The sequence below is a fragment of the Salvia hispanica genome, chromosome 3, assembly GCF_029641045.1.
Source record: "Salvia hispanica isolate PSC_SH4W2 chromosome 3, Shi_PSC_v1, whole genome shotgun sequence".
Classification (NCBI taxonomy): domain Eukaryota; kingdom Viridiplantae; phylum Streptophyta; class Magnoliopsida; order Lamiales; family Lamiaceae; genus Salvia; species Salvia hispanica.
Genome location: NC_142694.1, coordinates 33,769,397 through 33,785,818, shown reverse-complemented (window position 1 = coordinate 33,785,818; position 16,422 = coordinate 33,769,397). Strand labels below are relative to the sequence as shown.

The 16,422-nt window shown below is 37.4% G+C and overlaps 4 protein-coding genes across 6 annotated transcripts; 3 read left to right on the top strand and 1 right to left on the bottom strand.

Moving 5' to 3' along the window:
- Positions 1–4,541: 4,541 nt before the first annotated feature.
- Positions 4,542–5,251, top strand: LOC125215027 (dehydration-responsive element-binding protein 1B-like). The gene has a single exon (XM_048116310.2). It carries the CDS (start codon positions 4,629–4,631, stop codon positions 5,127–5,129), a length of 501 nt encoding a protein of 166 aa, XP_047972267.1. The 5' UTR covers positions 4,542–4,628; the 3' UTR covers positions 5,130–5,251.
- Positions 5,202–8,545, bottom strand: LOC125215028 (uncharacterized). 2 transcript variants are annotated; one of them, XM_089069053.1, is made up of 6 exons: positions 8,408–8,545; positions 8,228–8,330; positions 6,453–6,714; positions 6,179–6,375; positions 5,911–6,098; positions 5,202–5,630 (listed from the first exon to the last, which is right to left on the bottom strand). In XM_089069053.1, exons 2-6 carry the CDS (start codon positions 8,320–8,322, stop codon positions 5,344–5,346), a joined length of 1,029 nt encoding a protein of 342 aa, XP_088925179.1. In that variant the 5' UTR covers positions 8,323–8,330; positions 8,408–8,545; the 3' UTR covers positions 5,202–5,343. The 2 variants fall into 2 exon arrangements, with proteins under 2 accessions (XP_088925179.1, XP_088925178.1); XM_089069052.1 differs by having other exon boundaries at positions 8,228–8,540.
- Positions 8,546–11,800: 3,255 nt separating this feature from the next.
- LOC125210907 (stamen-specific protein FIL1-like) lies at positions 11,801–12,293 on the top strand. The gene is made up of 2 exons (XM_048110539.2): positions 11,801–12,094; positions 12,180–12,293. The coding sequence occupies exons 1-2, from the start codon at positions 11,839–11,841 to the stop codon at positions 12,185–12,187; spliced, it is 264 nt and encodes an 87-aa protein (XP_047966496.1). The 5' UTR covers positions 11,801–11,838; the 3' UTR covers positions 12,188–12,293.
- A 422-nt stretch (positions 12,294–12,715) lies between these two features.
- Positions 12,716–14,499, top strand: NPQ6 (YCF20-like protein (DUF565)). Of its 2 annotated transcripts, none has more exons than XM_048111885.1 (2): positions 12,716–12,857; positions 13,932–14,499. In XM_048111885.1, exon 2 carries the CDS (start codon positions 13,932–13,934, stop codon positions 14,388–14,390), a length of 459 nt encoding a protein of 152 aa, XP_047967842.1. In that variant the 5' UTR covers positions 12,716–12,857; the 3' UTR covers positions 14,391–14,499. The 2 variants fall into 2 exon arrangements, with proteins under 2 accessions (XP_047967842.1, XP_047967843.1); XM_048111886.2 differs by lacking the exon at positions 12,716–12,857 and adding an exon at positions 12,919–12,942.
- Positions 14,500–16,422: the final 1,923 nt, after the last annotated feature.

The window sequence follows — 16,422 nt, the reverse complement described above, 5'->3', positions numbered from 1 at the left end:
AAATAAGACATACTTATGATATGACCAGGGCTTGCATAGTTTCTGTCATTATATAATACAGTATTCATACTGTAATTTATTGCTACTATTGTTGTGATATGATATTATTGCACTGAGGCATGGTATTTAGAATAAGTAACACCTTTAAAGTCTTGACAAGACAAGGACAGGTGTTACCTTATTCCCCTCTGTTTTCTTTTATTTTTATATGGGGACACAAGAAAAAAGCTTGTGAGAAATTATTTATACAACAATTTTGGTGGGCTTCTCTTTTGGGCTTTCACAGCCGTAATCCGCATTTAGAAAGAAAATAAAATTGAGAGCACATTCTTTATAATTTTTTTTTAATATATGTAGATGTCACTTTTATTGTAATATACCATTCATATTATAAGATCAACAGAAATGGATCAACAATCTCCTCATCCTTTTAATTAGGACGAAATACGACTCTCTCTTCGAATAAAAATATTCAAATACACAATACTAATGCTCAATGTCTCAAAACTCGAATGAATGAATGATTAATGATCTTAAAATTTATAGAATCAATTATACAAATTCCTCCCCTCTCCAATACACAATATCAAACTACACTTTGCGTAGTTTTTTCTATTTAGAATAAGAGATATTGACATCTAATATTATGAAATTTTCAAAAAGTTGGATTTTTCCCATAAACTTTAAAATTGACAAATAATATCACGAACCTTTATCCCGAGTTTGTGTTTTCCACGAATGAAAAAGTTCATGTTATTTTAATAGATTGAAGTACAATTTTGGAGGGTGTGCTTCAAGAAAAACTATCTTCAAAGATCGAAAAACTTGAAAGCTCTCAAAATTGTTGTCGAGAAATTATGAAAAAAATCCGTATCATAATATTATTTGTGGGAATTTTTTCATTCGTAGGAAAAAACAAACCCGGGATAAAGTTCGTGATATTATTTGCCAATTTTAAAGTTTGTGGCAAAAACCGAACTTTTTAAAAGTTTCATTATATTAGATGTCAATATCCCTTTAGAATAAATGCATATACTCAGTCCAATTAAAATAACCAAATCCTTAAATATTGTAGAAGGCGCGACAATAACAAATTCAAGTAGGATCACAGGTTGACCGACTCCACTTCCAGCCTATGAGGGTAGAAGAAAGTCTATTATATTCGCCTTTTCGAGTTGTCGCATCGCGTCGGCCTTACAAAACTGAAGACGATCTTCTTGGATATGCTCAACTCCATGAATTCTTTTTTCTAGATCCGTCTCAAGACATAAAACAATAAAAATCAGTAGCATATGGATAGCACGCGTTTAAGACGAGGTGTTTACATGTTTTAGATTAATACAAAAACGTCAATTTTATTGGGATTTACTTAATGAAGTGAAATTCACATCTTTTAGTTGAGTGTGACATCACTCATAGGACCTAACTCACAATCTTATTAACGTTTACATTTTTATTTTTATTTATAATTTTATTTTGTAATACTAATTTACGGCTGTAAAATTTTATGGATAGTTTTTATACTCCATCCTTCCTATAATATATATCACACTTTCTTTTTAATTTATCCCACAAAAGATGTCACATTTCCTTTTTTAGAATAAATTCTCTCTCATATTAATATAAATATATTATTTTCTTTTTTCACTTAATACACAAAACTAATACCTTCTAAAATTTCACGTCAAAACCCAAGTATGATACTATTATGGGACGGAGAAAGTATCTTTTAGTTGATTGTGAGATCATTACTCACGGGACCTAACTCACAATCTTATTAACGTTTACATGTTTATTCTTCATTTATAATTTTATTTTATAATATTAGTAATTATTTATGGATGTAAAATTTTATGGATAGTTTATAATATATATACTTTACTATTCCATAAAAATAGCAAAAATATAATAATAAATTAAATATGTACAAATTGTGCCAAGTGCCAAGCAAGGTGCTATCAGTTAAACTTGCTTTTAAATAAAAAAAGAGGTCACACGGATTAGAAGAGGACACGTTTCCTTGATTGATTAATCGAAGATTGGATGAAAAAAAGAAACAAATAAAGAAATATAAGGCCACGTACCATGTAAATTTATGAGTAGACTACATCACTTATTTTAATCATATTGTATCATTTTGAATAAAATGAGGTGGATACAAGCAATTGATCAGTCCAATCTAAAGAAAAGTACGTCGCATTAAAATTTTATACATACCCTAATAAATTTTTATAACATACAACTATGTGTTTATTCTTTGGAGTTTATAACTACAAAATAGTTAATAAATTAATAAAAATTAAATTTCAGTCACCAAATTGTTATCACAAACATTCCAATACAAAAGAATTAATGTGGGCTCCCACTTTTGATGTTCCATTATGATCTGCTAAAATGTTCCATAATTTCTATATTCGTGTCACAATAATGTGACAGTAACTTTCATTTTCTTTTATTTGACTACTACTACGTACTATCTATAAGAAGTATTGATAAAAATTGAAACTGATATTTTAAGAATATCATCTCAATCCTTAGACTATTCCCAAACTGTGACAGTAACATATTTTCTTATTCTATTCACACTATACAAAGGACAAAGTTTGTGTACATCACACCAATTAATTAACCTCCGATTACAATTAATGTACTCCTAGTTAATAATCGTAATTCATAAATTACAATTGAAATTTGAATCCAACGAATAAGTTGAAGTGGCGTCTTCCGAAATTAGTCCATAAATCATTGATATATTATACCAGTAAGTTTGAATAATAGTAGTAAAATATTGGTGGAGGTTTCGAGAAAATAAATTGATGGAAGGGAGAATTAATTATATAATTTGAAAATGTGATTTACTCAAATGTTGATTCACAAAAATAAATAAAAGAATGAAGACAATAAATAGGAAATCTTTGAGAGAAGTAGAAAAAGGTAAGTTTATTTATTTATAAAATTTGTTTAGATGTAAATGGAGTGAGGAGAGTTATAAAATGAGCACGTGGATCACGCGTTTGCGTGGGAAAAACAGCAGATTAACTGTCATCCGTGTAATAAGACCCGGTCAGCTTGCCACCTGTTTACTTAACTACTACTCCATAACTGAAAAAACCACTACTTTCCACAGTCAAAATTAATCTATATACAAAATTCTTGTATTTTTATGCTCCTACTTTGCTTTGTGTTTGCAGTAATTTATGATTTTTGTTTCTTTTCACTGATGTTTAATAAGTATTCAATTTGTATGAGGTTTTATTTCTTCCAATTCCCGTAAGGCTTTGTAACTTTTATACCGCTTCCACCGTGAATACCAATTTCATATTGGCTTGTTTGGATGTTAGAAAATATACTACCTCCGTCCCCCAAATATTGTCACACTTTTACCCGGCACGGGTTTTAAGAAATATAATAGAAAGTGAGTTGAATAAATTGGTGGAATGTAGGTCCTACTTTTAAAGTACTATTATTTTTATAATAAAATGTGAGTAAGAATGAGTTGTGGAATATGAGGTCCACTACAATAAATGGTAAAAAAGTGAAGTGTGACAAACTTTCAAGGACGGATGTAGTAATAAATAGAAAAAAGTTAGTAAAATATAGGTTCCATTCTATTTTATTAGTAATAATAATATGATTGAAATAAATTAGTAAAATGTAGGATCTATTAGTAGGTAAATAGGACATGTAACAAAGAACAGACCAAAAGAAATATACGAGACACATATTTACGAACGAATGGACTATTAAAAGACTAGCTTATTTAGGAAATAGATTCTATTTGGTCTACATGTCCTACACATCCATTCCCTTAAACACCCGGGAAAAGTTCCCTTACATTGGAAGTACTTAATAACCGACCTCCCCTTAAGATCCAACATCCGTCATTAATAAACGACTGACTTGTTCCCTTGACTGGCTTCAAAACATTCTTGTTAGCCACAACCACGTTAATCACAGACGACTCTTTCCCGAGGCCACAACCCATTGCTGTAGAATTTTCAACAAAAGCCTAATTAATGTCTCAAATTAGATATGAGAATGAATCTCAAAAGACTAGTCCCTCAAGAAAGAGAGTCAATTTGATCTTTAAGTCCTATGCCTATTATCTTACCAAATCGATATAGGTATAAGGTTTGGTTGCTGAAATCCATAAAGTACATAGTTAGTGTAATAGTTTGCTCCAATATTAGTATATTAGATACTAGTATTAGATATGTGAATGATTAAGTGTATACCATTTTCTGGAAATTCAAGTGTCAAGTGATTGACGGTTATACTTTATTGGATATGTTTGGAAGGGGACAAATAGGAAATTTCTTCTGCAGTGCCTTTGTTTCCTTTCAACAATCACAAGAAGTTGAGTATTCACAGTCATACACGTGGACAAATGGAGTAGTTCAAATTTGGATGAGCTGTCTATAAAAACAAAACAGCTGTCCTTTTACTGTATTAACTAACTTCTTCAAACCGTGGGCCGCCAGCCTGTCTCTCTACTTCGTCATTTCCGTGTCCTAAATTCATTTATATACTTCACTCATTCCCTCTTAACTTAACTGAAACAACTGAAAAGAGAAAACACCCACTTCCCACTTCCTTAATTTCTCCGAAAACATATTCACTTACTATAAATGGATAAGCTGATGAGGAGCTACAATCAGTCAGTGAGGCTTGCTTCCGACAGCCCGAAGAAGCGGGCGGGCCGGAAGAAGTTCCGCGAGACGCGGCACCCGGTGTACCGCGGGGTGCGGCGGCGGGGCTCGGGCAAGTGGGTGTGCGAGGTGAGGGAGCCCAACAAGAAGACCAGGATCTGGCTCGGGACGTTCGCCACCGCCGAGATGGCCGCGCGCGCGCACGACGTGGCCGCCATCGCGCTCAGGGGGCGCTCGGCCTGCCTCAACTTCGCCGACTCCACGTGGCGCCTCCCCGTCCCGGCCTCCTCCAGCGCCCAGGACATCCGGAAGGCGGCAGCCGAGGCGGCCAAGGCGGAGTCGTTTGTGGATGAGGAGGAGGTGTTTGGGATGCACGGATTAGTGTCGAATCTGGCGGAGGGGTTGATGCTCCCGCCGCCTTTCCACCTTGATGACGTGGATATCGATGCTGACGTGGCTCTTTGGAGTTATTCTTTCTGATCAATTGTTTTGCTCCAATTCGAATTCGCACTCCACTTTTTATTGGCAAGTGCGAATGTTAGGAAATAAGTATATACCAATATGGAAATATTTAATTTAATACTGTATCATTTTTAGCCAAATCGCATTTTGCAGTTAAAACAAAATAAAGAAGACGAATAAATACAAACTCTTGTGAGCTATCTCATCCTATGATTGTGTTTATGAGACGCGTTCATTTGTTTTTGTTGATGGCGAGTGAGGTCATCCACACGCTGTCGTCCTTGACGAAACTCCACCACAGATAGCTAAGAGGAATCATCGTTGCATGCCAAAGAGCGCGAGCATCCAAGAGCCCCCGCCAGGGGGGGAAGTCGTACAGTGTTACGAGCATGGCAATGGCCCCTCCACATACAACCACCCAGAGCTTCCATCGCTGAGGATGACGAGCTTGAGCTGCCCACACTGCCCATATTGCAATCTGTAGCGCGCTTATTACTGCACAAACTCTCGCATTCCATCCTGTCAATATTTCATCTATCATCAAATGCAGTATTCACACCAATAAAACAGAACAATCTATACACTTGACAATGTTTTACTTGCAGTAGTTGAGGAGATAGTTTTGTTAACACGCGGACATAATGAATGGATAAAATACGAATCAACGAAGTAGGATACAGGAAGTTTTTTCGCCTAGATCTTCCTTACGCTACCAAGATAACCGCGTTTACTTAACTAATAATCTAAATAGAACAAACTGAAGGATGATTTAACAAGAAGAGCTTTGTAGTGAGCTTACCGTAGTCAAACTCGTAGAAGTTCATATACAATATGTGGGTTGTTAGAATACCAAACACCGGAGCTGCAATCATGACCCTTATCGCTTCAAGTCTCACTCCAAAAGCTCGTATTAGAGCTAGAAAGAGGGAATATCCCTGTAATGCCACAGCAGACGAGTAATGCAGCTTCTCAGTCAGCTCAACATCTCTGCATACGGTAATCAATTGTAAATGGATGCAAAAGTGCATGCCCAATTAGTTCACTAAACGTATAAAAAAGATACTCACCGACTGAGGAAAACTGCGGTCCAAAACCAGTAATTCATTGCGAAGATAGCATATACATGCCACAGGCCCGTATAGTCATAGTAAGTTTTCTTTTTTGGGGTAAAAGGTAGTTTATAGTTCACGAGGATGAAAAACGATACCCATCCATGAAACTGCACGGCTAGATTAAGAGCAGAGAGGGCCACAGAAACTGGTTCCTGGTAACATTGGGGCTAGACCTTAGCAACGTTAAAATATGAAGGCGTTCGATGTGTTATGAAATGTCTATATGTACCTGGATACCATACATGCGCTCGATTGGCCACTTGCCATGATACTTTTCAGGTCTGTGGCCAAGTTTCTGCCTTTCTTCTTCTCTCAAGAGCATGCAGTGATATCGGCAGTCACTGAGGCAGTCCCATTGCTTCCACTGCATATAGAGTGGCTCCTGTAGATACCACGGGCCATCAGTCGAATTTTCATTAGAGTAAAAATTACAGTGTTGGAAACATTTGTTCCCGACACATCCAGTCTTCTCGCATTGCTGAACGCAAGCCCTAGAAGTTATTCAGATTGTAAAACAAAACAAAAATCAGTTCAATGAACCATATGCTGTGTGCACAGAACTTTACAACGAAGCAGCTATATATCGAAAGTATTTTCTACAGAGTAAATGTATACGAATTAACAGGCACAATGTTCATAACTGTAATCTGTCATCTCACAAAACGAAGTTAACATCATGAGGATAAGTAATTAGACGATCACCTGAGAATCGTATGGGAGGTTTTAATCTTGAATACGAAAAATGTTGTAAACTTTATTGTCAAGATTCATTTCATATTCAACTTGAAAGACAAACAAAAGATTCATCTTGCACTAAAGGGTCATAGTGCCAATGACAGAAACATCATTCTGGCAAACAATCTAATGTGGTACTTTTATAAGTTCAATCTCCACTGACTAACCACATCTCATTAGTTTGTTAACGTAGAACCTGACTTACGCAATTGTTGGAAAATAGAATTGAAACGTAGAACATAAACATTGTATTCATCGAACGATGAAACGTAAAAGACTGATTGTACTGGTTTGATTGGTTAAAGTCTCAATTACATCCATCCTATTCTTATAGAGTGATTAGTACACAGATAAGAAAAGACTCTATTTCCACTTTATTCTCTAATATCCATCTTTCCATTTCAACATCAATAACACTCCTTTTGAAAGTAGCATCTCATCACCGAACATCATACCTCAATACTAATCCTACGCCAATTAGGCTGCATCTGTAAGATCTCATATCTCCCCAAATTTAGTCAAAAAATGTTGAGCAGATTCTCCATAACAAGAGAGTTAGGGGAAACTATGTCCCATATCATGGCAAAAGAAAATAAACAAACAAAGCAATCCTCAACAGCAAATCACACTCTAGAATAGACAATTTGATAGTTTAATCTAGAAACACTCTTGATTGCTTTCCAAAAAACTCATAACAATCTCAAGAGGCTTACTGGTAGACAAACATCATAACCACATCTCATTAGTCTGTTAACACCAAAGTAGCATCTCAACTCCAAGCATCATTCTCAACACAATGAGAATGAAACACTAAACAAATGTCAAGAGAAACTATGTCCAACATCACGGCAAAAGAAAATAAACAACCTAACTAATCCTCAACAGCAAATCCTACTCTAAAATCGATAGTTCAATTTGATTTCTTTTCAAAGAATCATAAAATTTTCAAAAGGCTTACTGGTATACAGACATCACAACCACATTTCATTAGTCTGTTAACACCAAATTAGCATCTCAACTCCAATCATCATTTGCCAACACTAAGCCTACATCAATTAGTGAAGTAAGATCTCATTTCCCCCCAATTCCAATCTAAGTGCAGTCTCAAATGTCGACCAGATTCTCCATCTATGTCCAAACATCATGGCAAAAGAAAATAAACAAAGAAACTAATCCTCAACAGCAAATCCTACATTTCAATTCGAAGTGGTGAAGCAAAGTTAAAATAGAAACACTCTTGATTGCTTTTCAACAGAATCATTGGCTTACTGGTAAACGGAATCGGCATCGCCGGGGCTCCCACGAAGCAATCCAAAGAAGCAAGAGAGAGCAAGCGCAAAAGGAAGGAACCAAGTCGAAGCCATCAGATGAGCTGAAAGAGAAAAGGGAAAGAAGCGAAAGTCAAAGGAAAGGGCGTATTGGGTTTATTGAGAGATTCAATTGATTTACAAGATTTGATTTTGATTGATCAACTTCCCACTAACTCGGAACGAATTCTGCTCCTATAATTATACTAAGGATTGGGCTAATAATTATGTATGGGAATCTTGATGTGTGGAGAGTCGTGTTCGTGTCAATTGATGATGGACTACGTGAACACTACCAAGTTAGATTTTTATGGACACCATTTTCAAATTTAGATAATAAAAACTCTAAATAACGTTCAAACTCAAAATTATAATCTGGACCATTGAAAACTGTCAACAGATCACAAAAAAATCAACAAAATTTTAACGGTAGCCAATGATTGATACTATGTTGCCATTAAAATCTTGAAATTTTACACTGTGTTATATTGTATTGAAACTGTGTTGAAGCTGTGTTGAGGAGTTTTGAGTTTGTTCCATATATATAAGTTTTGCATTTTATCACTACCCATAAATACTATAAATATAATTATTTTTTACAAAAAATTGAAAAAGTGTCCATTTTTTCATTTTACCTTCCCAATTTACAATATTGATTGTAAGAGCAACTCTAAGGGGAGAAGGTAAATAAAAAGGGTAAATCATGTTTATACCTTCTCAAAAAGTGCAATATACCTTTATAAAAATCAATCAATTCCAAGGATAAAAGGTATATAGAAAGGTATATCATTTAAATAAAATAAAATAATAGTACAAAAGCATTAAAAAATATAAAGTGTAGTACCTTCTCAAATCCATTCCTCCTTGGAGAATGTCTTTTTTTATGAAAAGAAGGTAAATATGGAGAGGTAAAGATACCTCCTCAAAATGGAAAAGGTATAATACCTTCTCAAATATCTCTCCCCTTGGAGAATAATTTTCCATGAAGAAAAGGTAAATATGGTAATTATATTAGTTCACCTCTCCATTTACCTTTCCCCTTGGAGATGCTCCTATCAGTTGATTTTGTTGTGAACGAGAGTTTTTAGACTATCATTCATAATTTGAAAAAAATTTGGTCACGAATGAATGTTTACGGTCTGTTGTTTACAACTCGAAATGACTCTTAGTTATGTAAGGGTTCTTAGGTTGGTAGTAATTTACAAATTGAAATTATTCTTAATTAGTTGTGAATTAGAGCATCCACAATGGCGGTTAGCGCACCGGCTAGCTGATTCGCGTCGCTAGTCGGTCGGCTAGCTGAACCATTGGAATCAGCCAGCGCCTTTTCGGCGAGAAAATAGGCGAGCGCACGCCGATTTGCGAGTGCTCGCCGATGCGCTGGCCGCCATTGCAGGCTCGCGATCGACCAACGCAATTTTTTATTTATTGAAATTTTTTGAAACACTATATATACGCGATTTTAGTTTCATATTCATTTACACCACTTGTATTAACGAGTTTTCTCTCTCTCTAAATTTCTATACAAGAGCAACATCAAGCGATGGACAACAACAACGAGTCCAGTCCGGCGATAAGAGGATCTCAGAATCCCACGGTACCCGTGGGGTCTGGATGGGGGTAGATGGGCGGGATGGACGGGTAGATGGGCCAAAGGTACAACAACCCTTGGCAACAGTTGATGGGGTTGATGGCGGGCACGCCCGGGGGGATGCCGGGCGGGGGGCAGGCAACGCCGGGGTGGGGAGGTATGCCCCAAATGCCGCAGCAGATGCTACAACAGATGATGAGGATGATGCCGGCATGGCAGAGAGGGATGCAGCCCAGGATGCAGGGGTCACCGAGGGGGGCCACGGTCTATCGTCCCACTCTTGATTTTTTGACAGCTTCGTCTCACACGTCGACCCCAGTGGTGACGCAGTTCACTGGGGATGACCGTTTCTCATTACATGAGTTGAGGATCGATATCGCGGAGGCGGAAACTGCCGTTCCAGCGGGGAGAGTAAGGGGGGTCGTCGGGCAAGGGGAAGAGCAAGGTGGTCGGCGAGTCGTCGCAGCCGGCTGTTGACGACACCACCACACGGAGGAAGTGGACGGAAGAGGACTACGTCGCCCTGGCCAATGCGTGGTTGTCGGTTTGCGACGATCTGCTGGTTGCGAACAACCAGCGGATCGTCAACATGTGGGCTAAGATTAGAGCAGCCTACAAGAGGTACTGCCCGCACGAAAAGGACTACAGCGGAGAGGAGTGCAGGAAGGGGTGGGAATGCATCAGGGCCGCGGTCGGCCGATTTTCGGGGTTGTACGCCAACGCCCTCCACATGATGACTAGTGGGCAGACTGAGGAGGACTGCCGGAGGATAGCGGAGAGTCAGTTCCCCAAGCCGGGGGTTTATAAGGAGTTCACCTTCTGGAACTGCTATCTGGTGCTGAAGGACTCCGAGAAGTTCCGGGCAGGGGTCGAAGCTGGGTGACCGAAGAAACAGAAGCTGAACTATTCCGGCGATTACAGCGGCAGCAGCAGCGGTTCCCACGACCTCCCCCCGGATGCTGAGGAGTTTCCGTCCCCTCCATCGTTTGCTCGCCGCACTCGCCCGGTTGGCCAAAAGTGGGCGCAACGGGTAGCGAGGGGATCCTCCCCCCTATCACCCCAGGAGGTCCAGTCGGCAGCCCCCCCACCCGCGTACACCTTCTCGCGTCAAAAAGCGCGGGAGCAGATGTACACGGTCTTCCAAGATTGGAGGGCCGCCACTAACCCCACAGAGAAGATGTTTCTTCACTTGATGCTCGAGAGCATGCAGGTCGATTTGGATGCCGCGTGGGGGGCTCAGATGTCACCGATGTGGAGGTCCCGGGTGGCAGCGGCGAGGACGGCGGCGGCGGCGATGAGGAGTAGAGAGAGGCGGGGCTCGTGTGTGGAAGCCCGTTTTTTTTTTATTATTATGTACTTTTTTTTTTATCTATGTACCTTTTTTTTTATCTATGTACCTTTTTTTTTAAAAATGAAATGAATGAATTTTTCCGTATATGTCTCGTAAATTTAATTCTGTAATTTATCGTAAGTTTAATTCCGTAAATGTAGTTGTTTTTGAATTATTTTTATTGCGGTTAGCCTGTGGCTGGCCTTAGGCTAGCCTATTTGATTAAAATGATGATGTGGCAGGTAGATTTTTAGTGCTAAATGACGTGGCAGGGAGAGAGAGTGGCTGGCCTATGACTGGTCTATTGCCATTGTGGATGCTCTTAGTTGCAAAAAATGATAGACTTATTGACAGGTCAGAATTAATGTGAATGTATGCGATTATTGGCGGTTCAAAACTTTAAATTTTTTTAACTGTGATCGTTTCACCCTTTTCCTTAATTTGTAATCAACAATTTAGTACACATATACTATATCTCAATTTTTTTAGGCACAAGATGTGATGACATATAATTAGGTTGGTCATGCAAACAAAATCATAAGCAACGTAAGTGTATAGCCTCTATATCCCTATAAATACACATACATTGAAAATAGCTACAAATTCAAAATACAACTCCATTTCATCTACATACATATATACATAAATAGCTATGAAGTGTGTGTTTATGTGTGTGGTATTGGTGATTGTAGTGATAATGGGAGGAAGCACCTGGGCACAGGACACGTGCTCGTCATCGCTGTCGAGTCTGAACGTGTGTACACCGTTCGTGGTGCCTGGCTCGACCGGGAACCCTAGCTCCGACTGTTGTGGCGCTCTTCAGAGCGTCAGTCGCGACTGCTTGTGCAGCACCCTCCGCATTGCCTCTCGTATCCCCGCCCAATGCAACCTCCCTCCCTTCTCTTGCTGTATGTTGATCTAACTTTTCTAATTAATAGTTTTTCCGGCAATTTATGTGCTTCTAATTAATACTTTTTATTTATTCTCATGCAGCAAACTGAGCTTGGAACTTCAATCAAACTTTGGACTCCTTTGCAATAAAACTTGGAACTTACATGTAACCAACAAAGATGGTTTTTATTTTGAGGAATAAAACTACTTTTATTACTTCTTTCTAATTTTCTATTATTGCACACGGTTGAATTTCATTATGTTTCAATAATTGTTGATCGTGCTAACCGTATAATCTTGCATGAATTTCTTATAAAATCAAATAAAGTTTTCCTAATTAACATACTACTAGTATTTAAAAATCTCTAAAAATCCCAATTTTATTATAATTTCTTAATAATCTTATGACAAAGATAATAAAATGAATTATACATAGGATTGAAGCTTCAGCGTGTAACAATTTTTTATTCTAAAATTGACCCAATTACAATATAAAAATTTATACTCTTAAACACAAAATTACTAAAATACTCTTAAAAAATTATGAAGGGGACACAAGGACAATTATTATAAAGAATTAGAAGATTTTAGATGAAAAATACAAAAAAATTGTTTGGTAGAGCGCCCACAACCCGATCCACTACCTTTACAGAACGAGCGGGTCAGGGTCGGATCCAATGAAACGGATTACCCCCAAAATTTCTTATTATCAGAGCGAAAATTCGAAATCCCTTTGACCACCATTTTTTGCCTTTTCAATTCACCGCACAAGTTTACACGGTGCGTTTCTTACCTCTATTCCTTATTTCATTGATGTTTTTATCAACCTCTTTCCACCTCTTTCTGTGTCAGATATGATTTCTGTGTTAGTAATTCTTATGGAACTCATTGATTCTATGCTTGTTGGAGTTTTGATGCTTCAATTTCTCTGGATACGTGAAAGTATTAGTATCGATGTTAAGAAATGAGCTCTGAATTCTCTAAATTTTCGAAATATGGCATGATTTGATACACTGCAGCTGCTGCTCTTGTTCTTACTAAATTTTCAGTTACTTTATGTATAAATTTATCTAGATATGTACAAGTTTTAGTAATTACTGTGAATGGGCTCTGAATTGTCTATTTTTTCGATCAAATTTCCCATGTATTGTGGCATGATTTGATATACTGCTTGTTCTTATTGATCTTTGAAGAAAGAGAAATTATAAATTTCTGCCTTTTCCATTTCCTTTTGGTTCGAAGTTCATCGTAGTTTATTCTTGTGCAATAAAAGATGCACTCTTTTCTTTTGAAGTGTTTTGGAAAGAAGGTTTTTGGTGAACAAATTGGCAGTGATATGAATATCATTGGTTTCTGTCATAGAGGAGACAATTATCTGTTGATATTCATTAGCAATTGTTGCACGTTGTAAATGGTTCTGCTTTATGAATATCTTTGATTTCTTTCGTAGAGGATACAATTATCTGTTGGTATTCATTAGGGATTGCTGCAGATGGAAAATGGTTCTGCTTTATGAATATCTTCGATTTCTTTCGTAGAGGACACACTTATTGTTGATACTATTCATTAGCCATTGCTGCAGATGGACAATGGTTCTGCTTTTTATAAATATCATCGATTTCTTTCCTAGAGGAGACAATTATTTGTTGATATTCACTAGCAATTAATTGTTGCAAATGGAAAGTGGTCCTGCTTTATAAATGTCTTTGATTTCTTTCTTAGAGGAGACAATTATCAGTTGATATTCGTTAGGGATTGCTACAGATGGCAAATGGTGCTGCTTTATGAATTTCTTTGATTTGTTTCATAGACGAGAGACAACTATTTGTTGATATTCACTAGCAATTGTTGCAGATGGCAAATGGTGCATCTTTGACTTGCACCGGCCTCCTTGAATACGGGTTGATTGCTAAATCAAGCAATCGGAATGTAAAGTGGGGAACGAGATTTAGTTCAAGTTCCTTCAGAGTAGTTGCAGTGCAGGAAAATGAAGGGCCTCGACGACTGGTTGACATTATACGAATCATACCAGATGTTTCACGCAACTATTTCAGAAGCCCGTCAAGAAGGGCACTCTTTGGTGGTATCTCTCTCTTGGGTGGCTTCTACGTCGCCCAAACCATCTCCCTGTCGTTTGGAGCTTTAGGCGTCAATGATGTTATAGCCGCGGTGCTGTGTGTACTCATCACCGAGTATGTAACCAGGTTCTACTATAGCAGACCCAAGATCACCTTCCCCGTCGCCCTCCTCAACAACTTCAAAATGGGTTTCACTTATGGTCTCTTCATTGATGCTTTCAAACTAGCTAGTTGAATTTGTTAGTTCTTGCTTACAGATATTACAGTTGCTTTATGCTGGAGCTCATTTTTCAGTGTATACTACTGGATTTGTGCATATATGAAAAAGCTCTCTTTCTGATAAACTATCACATTTCGTTTTGATGTCTGGCAATTTCAGAAATGGTTCCTATACAGCTCCTACCTACCCTGCCTTCACGGCTGTACCTTTTGCATATCAACATGTACCTTTTACTACTCGTGCTGTCGTGCATTTAGTGGAGTTCGGTTTGATGAGATTGAATCATTCTGATAGTGTTCGGTTTTATAATTAATCTTGACGTATGAGTTTTAACTTTTTTCTCATGTGATAAAATAAATCTCGGGTAATCTCAAATCAATTCAATGTCGGGATATGTTAATCTTGAATACCCGAACACCCTTCTACTGATATCATATGGGAATTGTCAAATTCATATGGAAAGCGTGTTCCACTCTCAAAAAGACTTTTTCTTGGCACGTCAACAACCATAGTCTAATGCCCATCTCACACTCTTATGGTCCATACATTATTTCTACTTTGGAATAATTAATTTGAAAAACACAAAATGGATTGTACAAGCTCGAAAATGACACATATTAAGGTGGAAATTTAGGCCATTATAATTGAATCAAACTCGATCATTGACATCAGATATTAACCATTCTATTAGATATGTTATTAACATACTTAATTATATGCAAAGGAGAAAAAGAGACGTACACGTTTATCAATTATGGTATGATAAATTACGTGGCCTATTTAATCATTAACATTTGTTCCATCTTAGTAGTTACTCCTGGTCAACTATACATAAACTAAAAGTATTCAATAGTAATGATTAAATAAAGGATGTGTCATCATAGATTCATGATGTTGGTAAAAAGGTACAACTATTTATTAATTATGGTATTAGAAAATCAATAAAATACTCCTATCTCCCCCCCAAAAAATTCCCTTTATTTGTACCGGAAACAACATGCCTATGATCAGTTGGCAAATATCCAAAAAAATTAGGATTTATATACAAATTGCAAGTTTTAAGGAATAAAAGTTAATCTAATTTTAATTGCTTCTTAATTAGTTGACCAAATTAAACAAACCAAACTTGCTCCAAATTAATTCACTATTAATTTCATATAAGGCATGTTTGGTTCAAATCGGACCATTGATTAAGTTATATGTGTCCAGTTTTGATTCATAGTTTCGGTTAGCGCCAATTTTGACCCAAAATAGGATTAAAAAGACTTGCAACAAATAAAAGCCGACAAAAAAATTTGTCAAAAAATCAACAATTTTGAACCAAAACTGACTCTTAATTCACTGGTTTGGATTTGAGTCTTGTAATCGATGGTTCACATCTTATTACTCTACTTGCAATAATTGTTACCAATAATTAATCTGCCCCAAAATATTACTTTAAAAATATCTTACAACTGACTATTCATACTTCTGACTTTGTCTTAATTTGAATAACTACTTTTCCTAGCATCCCACACACACAATTATCATTAAATCAAGTTGATAAAATAATGAAATTGTCCCCTACCAAAGTGCTTAGGTGGACCATACATATTATTATTATCTATATAATGCCACACACCAATATCCTAATTTGAAGTTGATCAAAATCATTTTCTTCTTCTTCTTCACACAATTAAATGGCAGTCGTTCCCTCCAAATGCACAAAAGCGTGGGACGCCTCTTGGCTTGGCGTGGTAGCTCTGATCCTCCTAACGACGGCGTTGTCGACAAGCTCTGAAGCGGCGGCGAGAGGGTGGCAGGTGGAGAAGCCGTGCGACGAGATATACGTTGTTGGAGAAGGCGAAACCCTGCACACCATCAGCGACAAGTGCTCCGATCCTTACATAGTTGAGAGGAACCCGCATATTCACGACCCCGACGATGTTTTCCCGGGCCTCGTCATCAGGATTCTACCTCTCGCGATTCCATCTTAAAACCAATTGACAATTAGTAAATCAGTAATATTTGAACTTGTAGATTCAAATAGTTAAAAATTATTATTTGT